The sequence below is a fragment of the Parus major genome, chromosome 3 (assembly GCF_001522545.3).
Source record: "Parus major isolate Abel chromosome 3, Parus_major1.1, whole genome shotgun sequence".
Taxonomy (NCBI): domain Eukaryota; kingdom Metazoa; phylum Chordata; class Aves; order Passeriformes; family Paridae; genus Parus; species Parus major.
The window spans coordinates 455,721-469,397 of NC_031770.1; the positions used below are offsets into that span (position 1 = coordinate 455,721).

Here is a 13,677-nt window from a genome sequence, read left to right on the forward strand (position 1 = left end):
GCCAGGTCAGCACTTCCATTCCCCAGCTTGGCTGCTGTTCTGTGTTCCAGGGCATGGAGATCGTGACTGGGGACGCTGCTGCTGGGAATTACTTCAGGATGCACTTGAGCAGATACAGGATGGTGGACAGCATCACCTGCTTTGCCAAGGAACCCTTCCCTGTCCCCAACTACCTCTGCTTGTACGGCCAGCACGAGCGCCTGCTCAATGACCTGTGCTACCGCTGGAGGGCCGGGCAGCTCTCAGACCTCTACAGGTGACAGGAGCTCGTCCTTGTGCACAAAATCTACCCTCGGGCACACTTTAAAGTTTGCCTTGTTGTGCTTTGTCTTTTGGCTTGGAACAAAGAGGTAGAAAAACAGAATTGAAAATATTTTCCATTATTTAGCAAAATTCTTGGTAAAAATGCAAGTCCTGGGGACCTTCCTGGAAAGAGCTGTGTGTTTGAGATGTACTTAGAGGAGGAGCAGTGCTTTATTTGACTGTCTTTTATCTGAATGAGCATTTCAGTGTCTTTGTCACTTTTGTTTAGAATATTCAGTAGGTTAATCATTAAGCTGAACAATCCTTTATTACTGAAGACTCGTGTTCAAAAGTTGCTTTTAAAAGTATTTTCGTTGCTTTGAATCAGATTTTTAAGCCAAAGGTTTGTAGGGAGATTTTAAATAACTCATGGTGATAGTCATGCTCAACAACTTGCCTCCTTTGATCTGATGAGAGGGACTGAAGGGGCCTTGGTTAGTTCCAGTCATGTGCCATCTCCTCTGAGAGAATGCTTCATTGCTTTTGGTTTTCATTTAAAGAAATCCCACACGAATGGTGTGTTGGAACATAAACTGTCACAGATGGAGTAGTGAAGTGCTGCTTTACATCAGCTGGGTAGAGACAGAAAGCCAGGCTCAGGAACAAGTGATCAGTTTTTATTGTGATACAAAGCTGACAGTGGTGTCTGAAACATTTCCAGGTTTGATTTTGTTCTATTTACAAGTGATTAGAAGAAAGGCACAAATGGTAGCCAAATTTTCAGATTAAATGTTATTTAGGTAACAGTTTGTAAAAGTTTGTTGTGAAGGGTGTGCTGTGGTCCAGAAGATGCTTGTGAATTATTGCTGCCAAAGGGCTTGATTACCATTTCTAGCAAATGTTGGGGCTGTTTTGCAAGAGAGGATCGGGGCACAGCAGAAGTGAAGTTCACCTGAACAGCCCTCTGTGACACAAGTGCAGGAGAGATGGGCTGAGACAGAAGGTGATTCCATCTCCTTGTCACAGCTCAGGGAGATCAGACATCTGCAGCTCTGGAAGAACTCCCTAGTCAGGTTGTGGCCAGGTGCCATCAGTCCTTTCCTGGGGCATTACAGGATGTGAGCTCACCTTTTCTGTGAACCACACTGAGGTGTGCTCAGGGCACCTTGCTAAATGCACCAGCAAGTTTCACACCAGTAGCAGCATCTGGAGGAATAACTCATCCTGCTTTGGGATTTCAGCCTGCAGCACAGATAGCAGTATTTTCCTGACCTTGACCAAAGGATCACTGGTGCTGCACAGAGGGACACCACGTATCAGGGCCTCATCACATCCCTTCAGCTCTCCCTAATTAGGGATGATGAACCAATTTTGGACTTGTCTTTTACAGCCTTTAGACGGTGATGTTGTTTGGGACCTTTTGCCTCATTATTTTATCTTACCTCTCATTAGCCTGTGGCAGAATTCCTGAATTACAGTTGCCAGGTTTTTCTTATCTGGTTGTTTTATTGCCTCCAGTCGTTTTCAGTCTTCTTTCTACCTTATCTTTAGATAGGTTTGTTCCTTCTCTCCTTGCTCTTTGGTCATATGAATGAAATCCCATATGTTGCTCTGCAGCAGTGAACATATGCTGCTCTTTAATCCACTTTCACACACACACAGAGAGCTTGGTGTTCCTGTTACACATGTCCATCCTGTGAGGAGGGAGCACTCTCCAGCAGGTGTAACAGGTAAACTGCCTGGCATCCCCATGGAGCATCCTGGAACACAGCAAGCTGGCACAGGAATCCGCTGCTTTCAGGAGGACGTGGAGCAGCAGAGGAAGGCTGGCAGTGTAAGATATTCTCATAATACATCACATCTACATCCCCACACTACAGTGTCACATAAAATGCACATACATGTGTGTGCAGGGTGCAACAGACACTGTTAAAAGCATGAGAAGACTGTTAGAAAACCATTACACTGAAAATGGTTCAGCATCTCTTGTGAGTTGTCCCGAGACTTACAGGTAGAGAAAAAGTGGTTGGCTTTTGGTGCAGAATAGGAAAATGCATTCACTGATTTCTGTGTGTGTGATAAAAGAACAACTGTTTTGGGCCTTGTTCATGTGGTCTGTAAGGATCCCACATGAGTTACAAACCTGATGTTGGGACTGAGTTCTTCTCTTTGACTTTCAAAACCTTCTTTTTAAACTAGTATGTTATGCTTGCATCCACGTCTGCTGGTAAGATGTGAAGTGCCCTTAGTGAAAAGAAAATATAGACTGTGAAAATGTGGTGTGCTACTTAAGCTTGTAAACTTGATAGTTTGAAACATCTGTTCCCCTCCTCTCTTCTTTATGCCTCTCTTTTGGGAAGAGCCTTCCTACAAGGAAAGAAAGTGCAGTGTTTTAATCTTTTGGTCTGCATTTAGATCTCCCAGCGTGGCATCTCGTTCCAGGAATGGACACAGTGGAACAGCTGTCACCTGGGAGCTAATTTATTTCTGTGTAGCATGCAAATTATCTTTTAAATAATTAGAGACTTCACCTAGCAGTGAATTTCCTCACTGATTTGTGTTCAGTGTAAGAGCTGAAAGTTAACCCCATGGTACCGGATTTCCTGGCCAGCATGTGCCAGAGCCATTCTCAAATTAGCTTTAACAACAGGCCCCCAAGATCCAGCAAACTTGACAAAGTCACCCCTCCTGTCGTGTGCCCGGAGCCACAGCTAATGGGAATAACGAGAGAAACATTTCCTTTTGTCTGGAGAAAAGTTCCATTGATTTGGGTACGGGTTCAGTGGGGTTAAGAGCTGCAGGACTTGACCCACAACCAAAGGAGGAGTTGTTGCTGCTCTGCCCCAGTGGCTGGCTCTCGGAGGAGGTGGAGCAGGCACACATTGCCCTCCATCCCTCGTGCCATGCAGTGGGTGCTCTCCCTGCCCCTGGGCCTGCAGCCAGGGGATTCCTGAGCACAGGGGCCTGACACTGCAGTTCTTCTGTGCCAGGCCAGGAAAAAACCGAGGAGCCAAACACTCGTCACCTGTGAGCTGAAGGGCATTGCTCACTACATTTGGAATCCACTTCAGGAAGGAGTTTCTGCAATTTTTATTCATTTCCCATCAGGCTGCATCTCAAAAAGTCAGCTAGAATTTGAGTCCCCAAGAGCAAGGCTCTTTCTTGTGGAGAGTCTTCTCCTGAAGGAAAAAGGAAGCAAATTCCAGTGGTGTGCCCTGAAGGGATGTTCAGCCCATGCTGTACACCATGCTCCTACGCCCCTCGCTTGCTGAAAGGCCTTCAGATTATTTCCATTATTATTGCCCTAGCAGCAGATAAAAGAGAGGGGTGGGGAGAAAGGTCTGAAGCTTTTTTTCTTTCCTTTTTGAGTTTATAGATTTACTGTTCATGAGTCCTCCACACTGCTTCCCAGAGGAGGAATGCAACCAGCCAGTGACCCCCTTTTGTGTCCTCTTGCGCTGATGGCAGCTGCAAGGCAGTTGCCAAGTTATGGAACATCTCCTCTGAGCAGTGGAATCTCCCTCTGCTGCAGCTTAAGTACAAACCAGATAATTAGAGGGGTCTCCTGATACTTGGCAACCAAACGAATGCTCACTGGCATCGTGCCTTTAATATGAGGTAGAAGTGCTTCATGTAAGCTTCATTTGGCATTAATGAAAATCAAATCTAACATAAATGCATAAAAATCTGACCCACTAGTTCCTAAAATACTTAAGGAGCCCATTTTGCAAATGAGGTGTGAGAGGCTTTTACTTGGGCTGTTGTAATTGTGTATTAATGAGCTCATTGTGAGCTGCAGAAGTCTCTGGCTGTGTGTCAGTGGTGGGGCAGAGGCAGCACGGGCAGGGGCACGGGGTCAGGCCTGGGGAGCAGGGCACAAAGGCAGGGCACGTTTTAATGAGGGAGCAGCACACAAACCTCACAGGCACTGGCATCCAGGCAGTGTTATTTGTCACTTTTTTGTTTCAATAGCTTTGTTTCCAGCATTTTAAGGTCTTGTCAGACTGGACAATTTGCTTGCTCTGCAAGGGGTCTTGGGCACTGTGAGTGGGGAGAAGCCCCCAGAGAAGATGTGACCAGAGCTTTTGGGCAAGGAGTTGGGAGAGTGGGTTTTATGGCTTGTGTGTGGGACAAAGAGCACGGGGGGTTTAGGTGAATTGCAGTCACAAAGGAATGTTTTTCCAGAGCCAGCAGGCAGGCAGGATTCAGTGTTCACTGAGGAAGGGAATAGGCAGTCCAGGCACGGATCTGTGGAGGTCCATGCCTGGTGGCTCTTGGCACACGTGTCTGTGTGCTGCTGTCCAGCAGCTGGGCACCCTGAAGAGAATCACACCAAGTGGCACCAGGTACTGACAGCCCATAGGGCACGAGCCTGCCAAACATGCAGCAGGAATATGTGAAAGGAGTCGGGCTCCCTTTCCTGACAGGCTTTGGAGATTCCACCCAGACACTGTAAACATGGATAACAGCACCGGATGTTTCCTTGGCTGCTCTCTTCAAACCCTTTTATTTTCACATTGGACTTGCATGTTGGCTGTACAAGCTAAATGCTGGAAAGCACTTTGAGCTGCATGAACAACATTCACCTGTTTTGAAGTAAGCATTTAGGTTTTTCCACTGAAGTTCAGTTCCCACATCCTGGTGCTGTTAACATTAGGCTGAAGGTGATGTGTTAAGCAGTGTTGTTCAGTGAAACACCACACTGGCCTGTTTATTGACTCAGAGCTAATAAAGCTCACAATGTAACAGATGCATTAAGGAAAAGAAGAACATTCTGTGTTTTCAGCATTACTGTTAAAAGGTAGAGAGAACTTCATTGCTTACAGGCTGGATAATCAGTGATTATTTAAACATGAAATGTATGCTACATAGAAAAGCTGGTTTTAACCCAGGCCTTGTGAAATCAGGAGTGGTTGTTTGTTAAGAGGAGCACTAGAATGCCCCGCTGCTGGCTGGAATCTGCTGGATCCCACACCATTTGCTAACACTGGGATTACATTTGAGGGATTCCACCTTAGGCTTTTTTCCATCAGGCAGACGGTGAGATGTTTTTTCTGCAGAGTTAAAAAAGGAACTGTAGCAGGTAGTGAGCACGACTGAGAGGGACTAGTGCTGCTCTGTACGTTCTGCAGCCTAATTAGTGGGAAATGTGTGCTTTTCCTTGAGAGAGAGACGGGGTGAGGGAAGAGGAAGATGTTGAAGGGATATCAAAGCACTAACAGCTTTCTGGCTCCCGGAATTAGCTGTGTGCCGCTAACCATGCTGGTACAGCTGCACTTCCAGAGCAAATCGATACAAATGGCTGCAGATTTCCAGATATTAATGTACTTTTAAAGGAGCAGCTAACTCACCAATGAAGAGACATGTTACTAAGAAACCCCACGTTCAAATTAGGAAGTTAAAGCTTGTCGGCTGAGCACTGCCACATTAATTTGCAGCTGAACCTCGCTGATTCATATTAGTACTTATGCACACCATTATGAATGATTGAACTCTGAATCCATAAACAATTGCAGAAAAGCAATCATACCCCTGCACACAACCTGTTTGATGATTTTGTGCCTCGGGTTTAATTTCCTTTAAATTGTTTTCCATAATGCATTATGTGTGAAATGGTACTATGTGAAAAAAATGCAGGAAGCCTGATTTCAGGGTCAGCCACAAAGTGCTCATAGAGAGAGCACAGACAGCAGTGCTTCTGTGCCAGCTTCAAAGAGAACAGAGGTTAGAAAGTTCAGAGAGCAGTTCAGTGAGAGTCAGTAGAACACAACTGCTGTGATCTACTGAGGTGTCCAAACCTCACCAAATGCCAGTGCTGAAATCACAGAGTCTCTCCTGAGGACACTTAGGAGAACAGGAAAGGGCTGCATTATCTCAAAACCAGCATCTGCTTTCTGGAGGTGCCTCTGGGTACAGTGCTGTAACATTTCCAGGATATTAAAAGTGCAGCAAACAGAGCTGATTTATCAGTTGTGATGGATCACTGGTGTGTTGGAAGGGAGGATGCTGGTGAGTGCTGCAGTGTCACCCCCTGACATCGGCAGGTCCCTGCAGCACCACCCTCAAGGAGGCCTGGAGTCTAGTGGCCATTTTTACAGAACAAGAGTTGTAAGAGCAGTTGGCCTTTGCTCTGGTTTGCCATTGCAGCTGTGTTCAAAAGGGGATTGTAAACCACGGGGTTTAAAGCAGTCATCTTCCAAAGACAAGACATTGCAGGTTCTGTGAGGAGAGCTAAAACAGCACAGCCTTCCTGTCCAGGGTTTGCTTCTCAAAAGGGACAAAAGAAATGTCAGCTTGTGAATCTGTGAGCACTGTTGTGACTTTGTCAACTGTTTAGTGGGTTCACTCAGAGATTTGTTGTCTATAAGGCTGTTTTATTTCACTTCACCAATTACCAGGTCAGAGCAGTATCAGAGTCCTGGATCACTGAATTTAACAGAAGATATTCAGACACCTGGACAAGCAGGTGTTCAGGGAGCAGAACTGCAGAGCAAGGACATAAAGACCCTTCTTGCTACAAACAGGCTGTTGGTTCACGTTTGCTGTTCAGCAGTTGTAGGTGAATGTTAAGAAATTGCAGGTCAGGGAATATGTTATGTCCTTTGTGCAGAAGAACAATGCTGTCAGGTGGTGCTCTAGGGGATTTTACACAAACTGGTCTTGCTTTTTACCTATGTAAACAAGCTGTCTTTTGAAATTATTGGTCAGATGAATGCAGGAAATGCTCATTTATTTATATTGTCTTTAAATTAACACACTATTATTCCTGGTCCAGCTCTCCAAGGTATATCAGGAAATATTTTGTATCTTTTGCTGGTATTACCATATCTTCATAATTAAGAGTCTTAAAGACAAGCATATTTTGTTCTCAAAACAACACATTTTGAATTTTCCTGGCAAGATGGGATGTTCCATCTTGTGTGCTTGTGTCAGAGAAAAGACTTTTGTTCATCTGCAAGCTGTGGTTGGGAAGTATTATCAGGATGGCTTGAAAATTAAAATTGCATTGCATCCTATCCCTCCACAATACTTTACTCTTCCCACTCTTGAGAAGTGGAAGTCCCTGTGCAGGCACTCCTGGCATAATTGTGCTCCACTCGAGCCCATGTCAGCTGAATGGCTTCCATCTCCTGTGTGCCTGTTGTGCTGGGGTGATTCCTGGGATGTGTGAGCAGCAGCCTTTCTCTGCCTGGCTGGTTTCTCAGGCTTTGGCCATCGTGTGCCAAAGGCACCGCTGAGACTCGGCTTCCACGGTCCAGCAGAGCCATCCACACGTGCTGGAGAATGACTTTGTATGTCTTGAGGTCTGAGGATTTGAGAAGGGACAGAGTGGCTTCCAGGTGTACCTGGTACATCCTGGAGAATTTTGCATTTCAAGCACTACATTTCTTCTTAGAAAAGAAATTTCAACCTAGGAAAGTGAACATCTGTCTTAAAAATTCCCCACATTGTACAAAGCTCAGGAGGCTACAGAGAGGGAAGGAGATTCTCCACTCCTCACAGATTACCAGGAGCTTAGGTTGATCGGTGACTCTGTCTGTATTGTGTGCTAAAAGCCCTGGTGTTTGTTCTAAAAGCTGCTCTGTGTGTGCTCACAGTGCTGGTGCTGAGGACACAGCCAGCACCAGAGGGCCTCTGGGCTTAGTGGCACCGAGGGCACGGCACTGGTGACTCCTGCATGGCTTTGGGAAGAAACAAAGGGGATTTCAGGAGATCTGTGTTCAGGATTGCTTAGAGACGTCTACTGAGAGCTGCAGACTCGTCCCACATCACGAGCTGAGTCTCTGAGCTTCCCCTGAGCATGTGTGTGTTGGTGGAAGAGCAGGGGTAGGAGGGATGTGAGGAGTCCAATTTGGGTTTGTTGTTTCTGTGCAAGTTCTGAGCAGCGTAAGAACAGCCACAGCCACATCATCCTCCCAGCCTGTGGTCCCTGCCAGTCTGCAGAGGGGTTTTTCAAAGGCACCATCACGGGGTGCCACCTGCCCTTTGAGCAGTGAAAATCCTCTCCTGATCCCAGCCTTCTTGCAGGGAGAAGGCACCAGAGCACCAGCACAGCTCAGGGATCAGAGCTGATCCCTGGAACTGACCCTAGGCCAGAGGAGCACAGGGCATTTGGCATGGACAAACTCCCCTGAAGGCAGGAGATGTACCACAGAGCTGGAATTACTCATCTCTTTTTTTATCTTTGTAACTTGCTTTTTGTTTTGTCCTTGTACAAAACAAGGGTGTTACTCTGAAGGTTTTTCATTTGGTTTTTAAGATTTTCTGGCTTCACACCTTGCTGCCAGTGCTATACCCCGTGCCACCAGACCTGACTCAGATGGCAGCTCAGTGTTGGGTCCTTGCTGCCAGGACACAGAACCACATTCCACAGGGACAGAGGCTTTTTATCCAAACGTGGTGCAAAGGAAATGGGGGGTAACTCTAGGCAGCTCTCAGATGGACAGCCATGTGTGTGCTCCATTTTTGCTTGCTAGCAGTGCCCAGCTCTGTCCATTTTATTTCTTGCAAAGGGAAGGATCCTGTGCCTTCTGTACAGGACACCACTATTTGCTTCCTCCTTGCCTCTCATCTAATGTAGGCTACACCTCACCAGTGAGGCAGAACAGACTTGAAATCTTGTTTGTCAGTGGAAGGTGAGAGCAGCTCCTTAGCAGTGTGAAGGATGTTGTTCATTGTCTTCTGCAGGAGCCCATTCCACCCCAGCCAGCCTTCCCACGGTGGCTGCCACTGCCATGAAGGCTGTTCCAGCAGGGATCCCCGCTAGGAAGTGACCAAGTTTGCACACCCCTTCTGCTGCTGGCAGACACTGTCATCTTGTACATATTTAGCCTGATCACTCTGGCAGGTTATGAAAGACTAAATGGTGCAAACACATGTGGCAGATGCCGTTCTCGTGATGGCAGAGGAGCGCTGAGCCCGTGTTGGGAGCGTGCCAGCTCCGTCTCGTACACTGAAGAGCTTTATACTTTGAAGCCTTCCACGGCTTGCCCTGAGGGACTGCTGCTGAAGTGGTAATAAAATTCAGAATGAGCCTCAGAAAGTCAACTTGTTGGTTTCAAATGGGGTTTTTCATTATTAAGCTTCCCTTTAGCAGCCATATGTAGAGCTGCTCTGTCGAAAATACCATGTTCCCCCGGAGAAAGGTGATTTGAACTGAAAAGATAAATGGAAGCACAGAGCCAGCAAAGAAAGTGAATTGCTTGTGTGAGCTGAATCTCCAAATGGCCCTTGGTGTTCTTCAGGTGAAGGGAAGTGAAGGAAGTCTGGGAGTAAATGTTGGTTACTAGGAGCTCCTTCTGGCAGTTTATCTAGAAAATATGGGCAAGGCATTCTCTGCTCCCAAAACCAGGCATTTTATTGGCATTAAAGATTCCAAACTGGGTGGCACATTTCAGGTTTTGAGCTCCAGATCTGTGAATATTGACAGTAAAGCTGTGGTTATAGATGGAGCTGGTGACAATAACAGGAAGATGTAGTGCCCCTGAAACATTTATAAAGAGCATTAAGTGCAACACCTTGGTGAGGCAGGTGAGCCCCTTAACTGAGGTGAGGCAGCTGGGAAGGCTGCACCTCAGTTGAGAGAGGAAATCATCTGCTCAGGGTTGTAGTCAAAATTAAGATGCCAGCTTGAAGACAAAACATTTGGCCTGTGGAACACAGCTTTTACCACAGCATATCAGGAAAGACAGAGGCCTTAATTACCTTAATGTATTCTTGTTTAACACCTCCCTTCCTCTCTCTTTGCTGTTTATTATCAACAGTGAGTTAAAGGTTTGTGTTGGGTGGGGTTTTTCTTCTGAAATTGAAGGGGTTTAAAATATTATGGGATACTGTGTTTTTTTCCAGCTCTCTGCACACCGTTGGGGTGTGCAGTTACTGAAACAAGGATCCTTAGAGCTGAGCTCATCTTTTCTAACCAGCATATCTGAATCAGCAGGCAAGCGTCAGTCCCAGTAGCTCCTGGGCTGGGCACTTGCTACAGCAAGGATGTGGTGCTTGGAATGGTGTCCATAAATATTTCTGCTGTGAAAAGGTGTGTGGGAGAGAGCCCTGCTGTGCTGGAGACAGCCCCAGGCAGCCTGGCATGCAGAGGGGAATGGGGTGCCGAGGCAGAGAGGGGCCAAGCACGGGGACATCCAGCCGAGCTCTGCCGGGTGCACAGAGCATTTCAGTGCCTGTGAATGGAGATCTGAGGTGTCTTTCAGAGCAGGACAGGGAAATCCTGCCCTTGGACATGGAGGAAGTAGAATCTGCAGAGAGGAAACTGCACATTAGTTCTCTGTGGACAGATATCTCAGGATGATTAGATCTGTGGAGCGTGTTTAAGTTGCCTTATGCAGGTGCTCACTGAAAGGCCCCACAGGTGAAGCAGGTGAGAAAGTTCCTGTGCTCCTGAGGGCAGTGCCAGGCTCCTGCTGCCATTCCCAGGGCGTGAGTGTTGGTGGCAAGCACACAAATGTCCCCCTCTCCCGGGTGAGCCTGCTGACATCTGCTCGGTCATTGCGAGGATGAGCGGGGGCACCTCCTGACCGCAGCGAGCATTAACAGGAATTACACTCTGAGCTGGAAAAATTATCTTTCATTATAAAGAGAAGTAAATTACAGCTTTGTAATCTGGCTGCCCTCGGTTACATTTACAGCCAGCAGGTTCTACAGGGAGCAGTGTCCTCTGCATCTTTTTCTTCCTGTTTCATGGAAGAATGCTGCTGTGAATGCTGTCACTGAAAGAAAAAGTTACAAGAGCTTCCTTCTCAAATCGGTTCTATTTAGCTTCGTCACACTGGTGCAAAGAACATATTGCAGCGCTGTGGTGGCCTGTTTTTCTGGCTTTTATTAATCCTGAAACCTTAATGATGAACAACATTTGTGTCATTGTCTACACAAATTTAATTTGTTTATGCAGCAGTTCAGTTAATCCTGCAATCTGCTTTTCTCAAATGAGGACAGATAATGGAGACACCGTTCTTTACAGGTCTTCAGGCTTTTAAATTCTGATAAAATCAGGATTCTTCACTGGGTCTTGCCACAGCTCTGAATTAAGCCACTTTAAATGTAATTACTGAAGCTGGCTGTACATCAGGAACATCCATTAAAAGAATTGATTGACCATGCTGTTACAAGGAGGCATTTTATGAACAAACGATCATGATGGGTCCAGAACTGTAATTTATAAAGGCAAAAAAGCAGGTAAATACTTTATTAGTGGTTAATGAGAGGTTCACAAGGTAACTAAGTTTCTTCTTTTTTTTCCCAGCTACTTCAGGGAACCTTGGTCCATGGCCATCTATCACGATCGGTTTATTGATCTGCAGAAGGAACTGCGCCAAACCCTGATGTCAGAACAGGTAAGAAGAACGACTGGCGAGTGCATTTTATTATTTAGGTAATTTGTTAGTGTTGTTCACTTTGGTTTCTTCTCCCATCTTTATCCTGAAGCTTTGTGTTTCTGTTTACCTCTCTCTTCAGGGAAGCCTGAGCAGCACTGTGTACCTCACAGAGGGGGTCACACGTACAGCACAGTGTTGAGTTTTCTTGTTTGGGCATATTCTCAAATCTGCCAGTAGAACTTGAACTCACTCCATTGTCCTTCACTGCATTTTTGCATTATAGCTGCAATTTAGCCCAAGTACCCAGTGGAATCTGGAGCCTGGCTTGTCCATGTATCCCCTTGGGTTTAGGAGTGTTCCCTAACAGGAACACGCTATGGGCCATCCTACACCTGTCTCAGCTGAGCCTGTGGGTACATTTTTCAACACCTACCCACAGGGCATGGCTTTTGTAACCCAAAGGGTGAAAGCAACTGGCTTTTTCAGTGATAAGTGGATTTCCTGAATAAGGGTGAAATTAAAATGTTTGCTAATGCTGTGTATAGCTTTGGCCCTAGCACCACAGACAGAGGCATAAAGGCTCAGCAGCCTGGAACTGCCTGCCCAAAATCCAAAGTCACTGTGCTCCATGGGGAGAACTAATAACAGCAGGTGTCCAGCAGCCCCCAAAGCTGCCTCCCTCACACCCTGAGCAACTTCTGGCTGATCCCAAACCGAGTTTGTGGTATGATCTCGGTTCCAACCCACTACCTGGGATCAGTTCACCCTGCCTCTGCTCACACTGCTGCTGCCTTTGTTTAACCCCATGTGGTTCCAGATGGTGGCACTGGGTTTTAAACGTGTGCTCATGGAGTTTTTGACTGCGTGGAAAACAAACAGAATTGCGTGTAGATGGAGGCAGGGTGGCAGGAGGAAGGGAGAGAGGTTATGGAGCCCGTGGCCCACCCATCTCCAGGGCCCTACGCTGCCACATCCTGGCTGCAGCCACGGGTGCTCAGCCCTACCTCCTCCCTGAGGGGCTCAGAACAATTTGCCTCCTGTTTTCCTGACCCAGAAAGGGTCTTGGTGCACTTTAATTTGGGGTCTCTTGGAAGACATCTGCAAAGGAGCTTACAAAATTAAGTAATTCAAACGTATTTCTCATGCTGTAAGCTGGAACAACCTGAGTGAGAGGGGAATTTGTGCCCTAAAAATGAAGGACTCACTTGCCTTACCCTGTGTTTGTGGCAGCAGTCCTGACACAGCCAGCCAGTCTCCCTGCATGGACTGGGAGCAGCTCTGTGTGAGTCAGGATTGTTCCTATGGACACAGGTGATGGTATCTGCATTTGAATGAAAATTTGGCATTTTGGACTTTTATTTTTTTTTTCACGGTGATTTTAACTATATTTACTAAAAATTATTTTACCTGTATTTGCAAAATGTCACCTTTTGTGTTTTCACTGGGTGTTACTTCTGTGCAGGTTGCCAGATCCAGAGTAGGTACCGTGTGCTCATGCGGTGCCTCTTAAATGCCTCAGGACTGGCTGTATTTCTATTTGAATTGAGACCTACTATCTTTGCCTCTTGTTGCTCATATTCTAGCTCATTTCAGCATGCAGAAAAATGACTAATGAAGTGTAAAAATGAAGGGAAGAGATGCTTAAGAGCTGTGGGTGTAAGTGCACAGAAGTCAGGTATTTCCGGTTAGTTTCCAGAGAAAGTGGGAATCGGTGTCCTGCAAACATGGGTAGTATTTACAGAAACGTTTGCTAATGTTAGCAGTAACCGCATAGAGAAGCCGGTTATGTTCTGGGGCCGTGTTGGAATTGTCACCCGAGGCTGCCGTGGCTCCGGCAGGGCCGTGTTTACCCCTCGGGGATCGCAGCCTTGTGTTCGCTGCGGCGGTGCAAACATGCAGATGGCAGGGCTGGGGCTGCACCTCCATCAGCTGCTGGATGCTGCCGCACGCCGGGGGCACACGAGCCGTGCCAGACCTTCCGGAACAGCGCTTGGCGTCCGGCAGGATAATGGATGGGCTGCTGCTCGGGCTGCAGCTGGGCCGCCGTAAATACAGGCCACGGAGCGGGGGAATTCCTCTGGCGGAACCCCTCTGGCAGGCCGTG

At 46.8% G+C, this 13,677-nt stretch overlaps 1 protein-coding gene across 15 annotated transcripts in view; it reads left to right on the forward strand.

The window, feature by feature from the left end:
• Positions 1–13,677, forward strand: part of CFAP61 (cilia and flagella associated protein 61) — a 106,789-nt gene that overhangs the window by 70,583 nt on the left and 22,529 nt on the right. For 14 of the 15 annotated variants that reach the window (XM_015622319.3, XM_033513141.1, XM_015622320.3 and 11 more), the window contains 2 exons: positions 51–256; positions 11,501–11,591. In XM_015622319.3, the coding sequence (XP_015477805.1) occupies positions 51–256; positions 11,501–11,591 (297 nt within the window). The remainder of the gene's footprint in view (positions 1–50; positions 257–11,500; positions 11,592–13,677) is intronic. The other variant, XM_015622321.2, reaches the window with a different exon arrangement.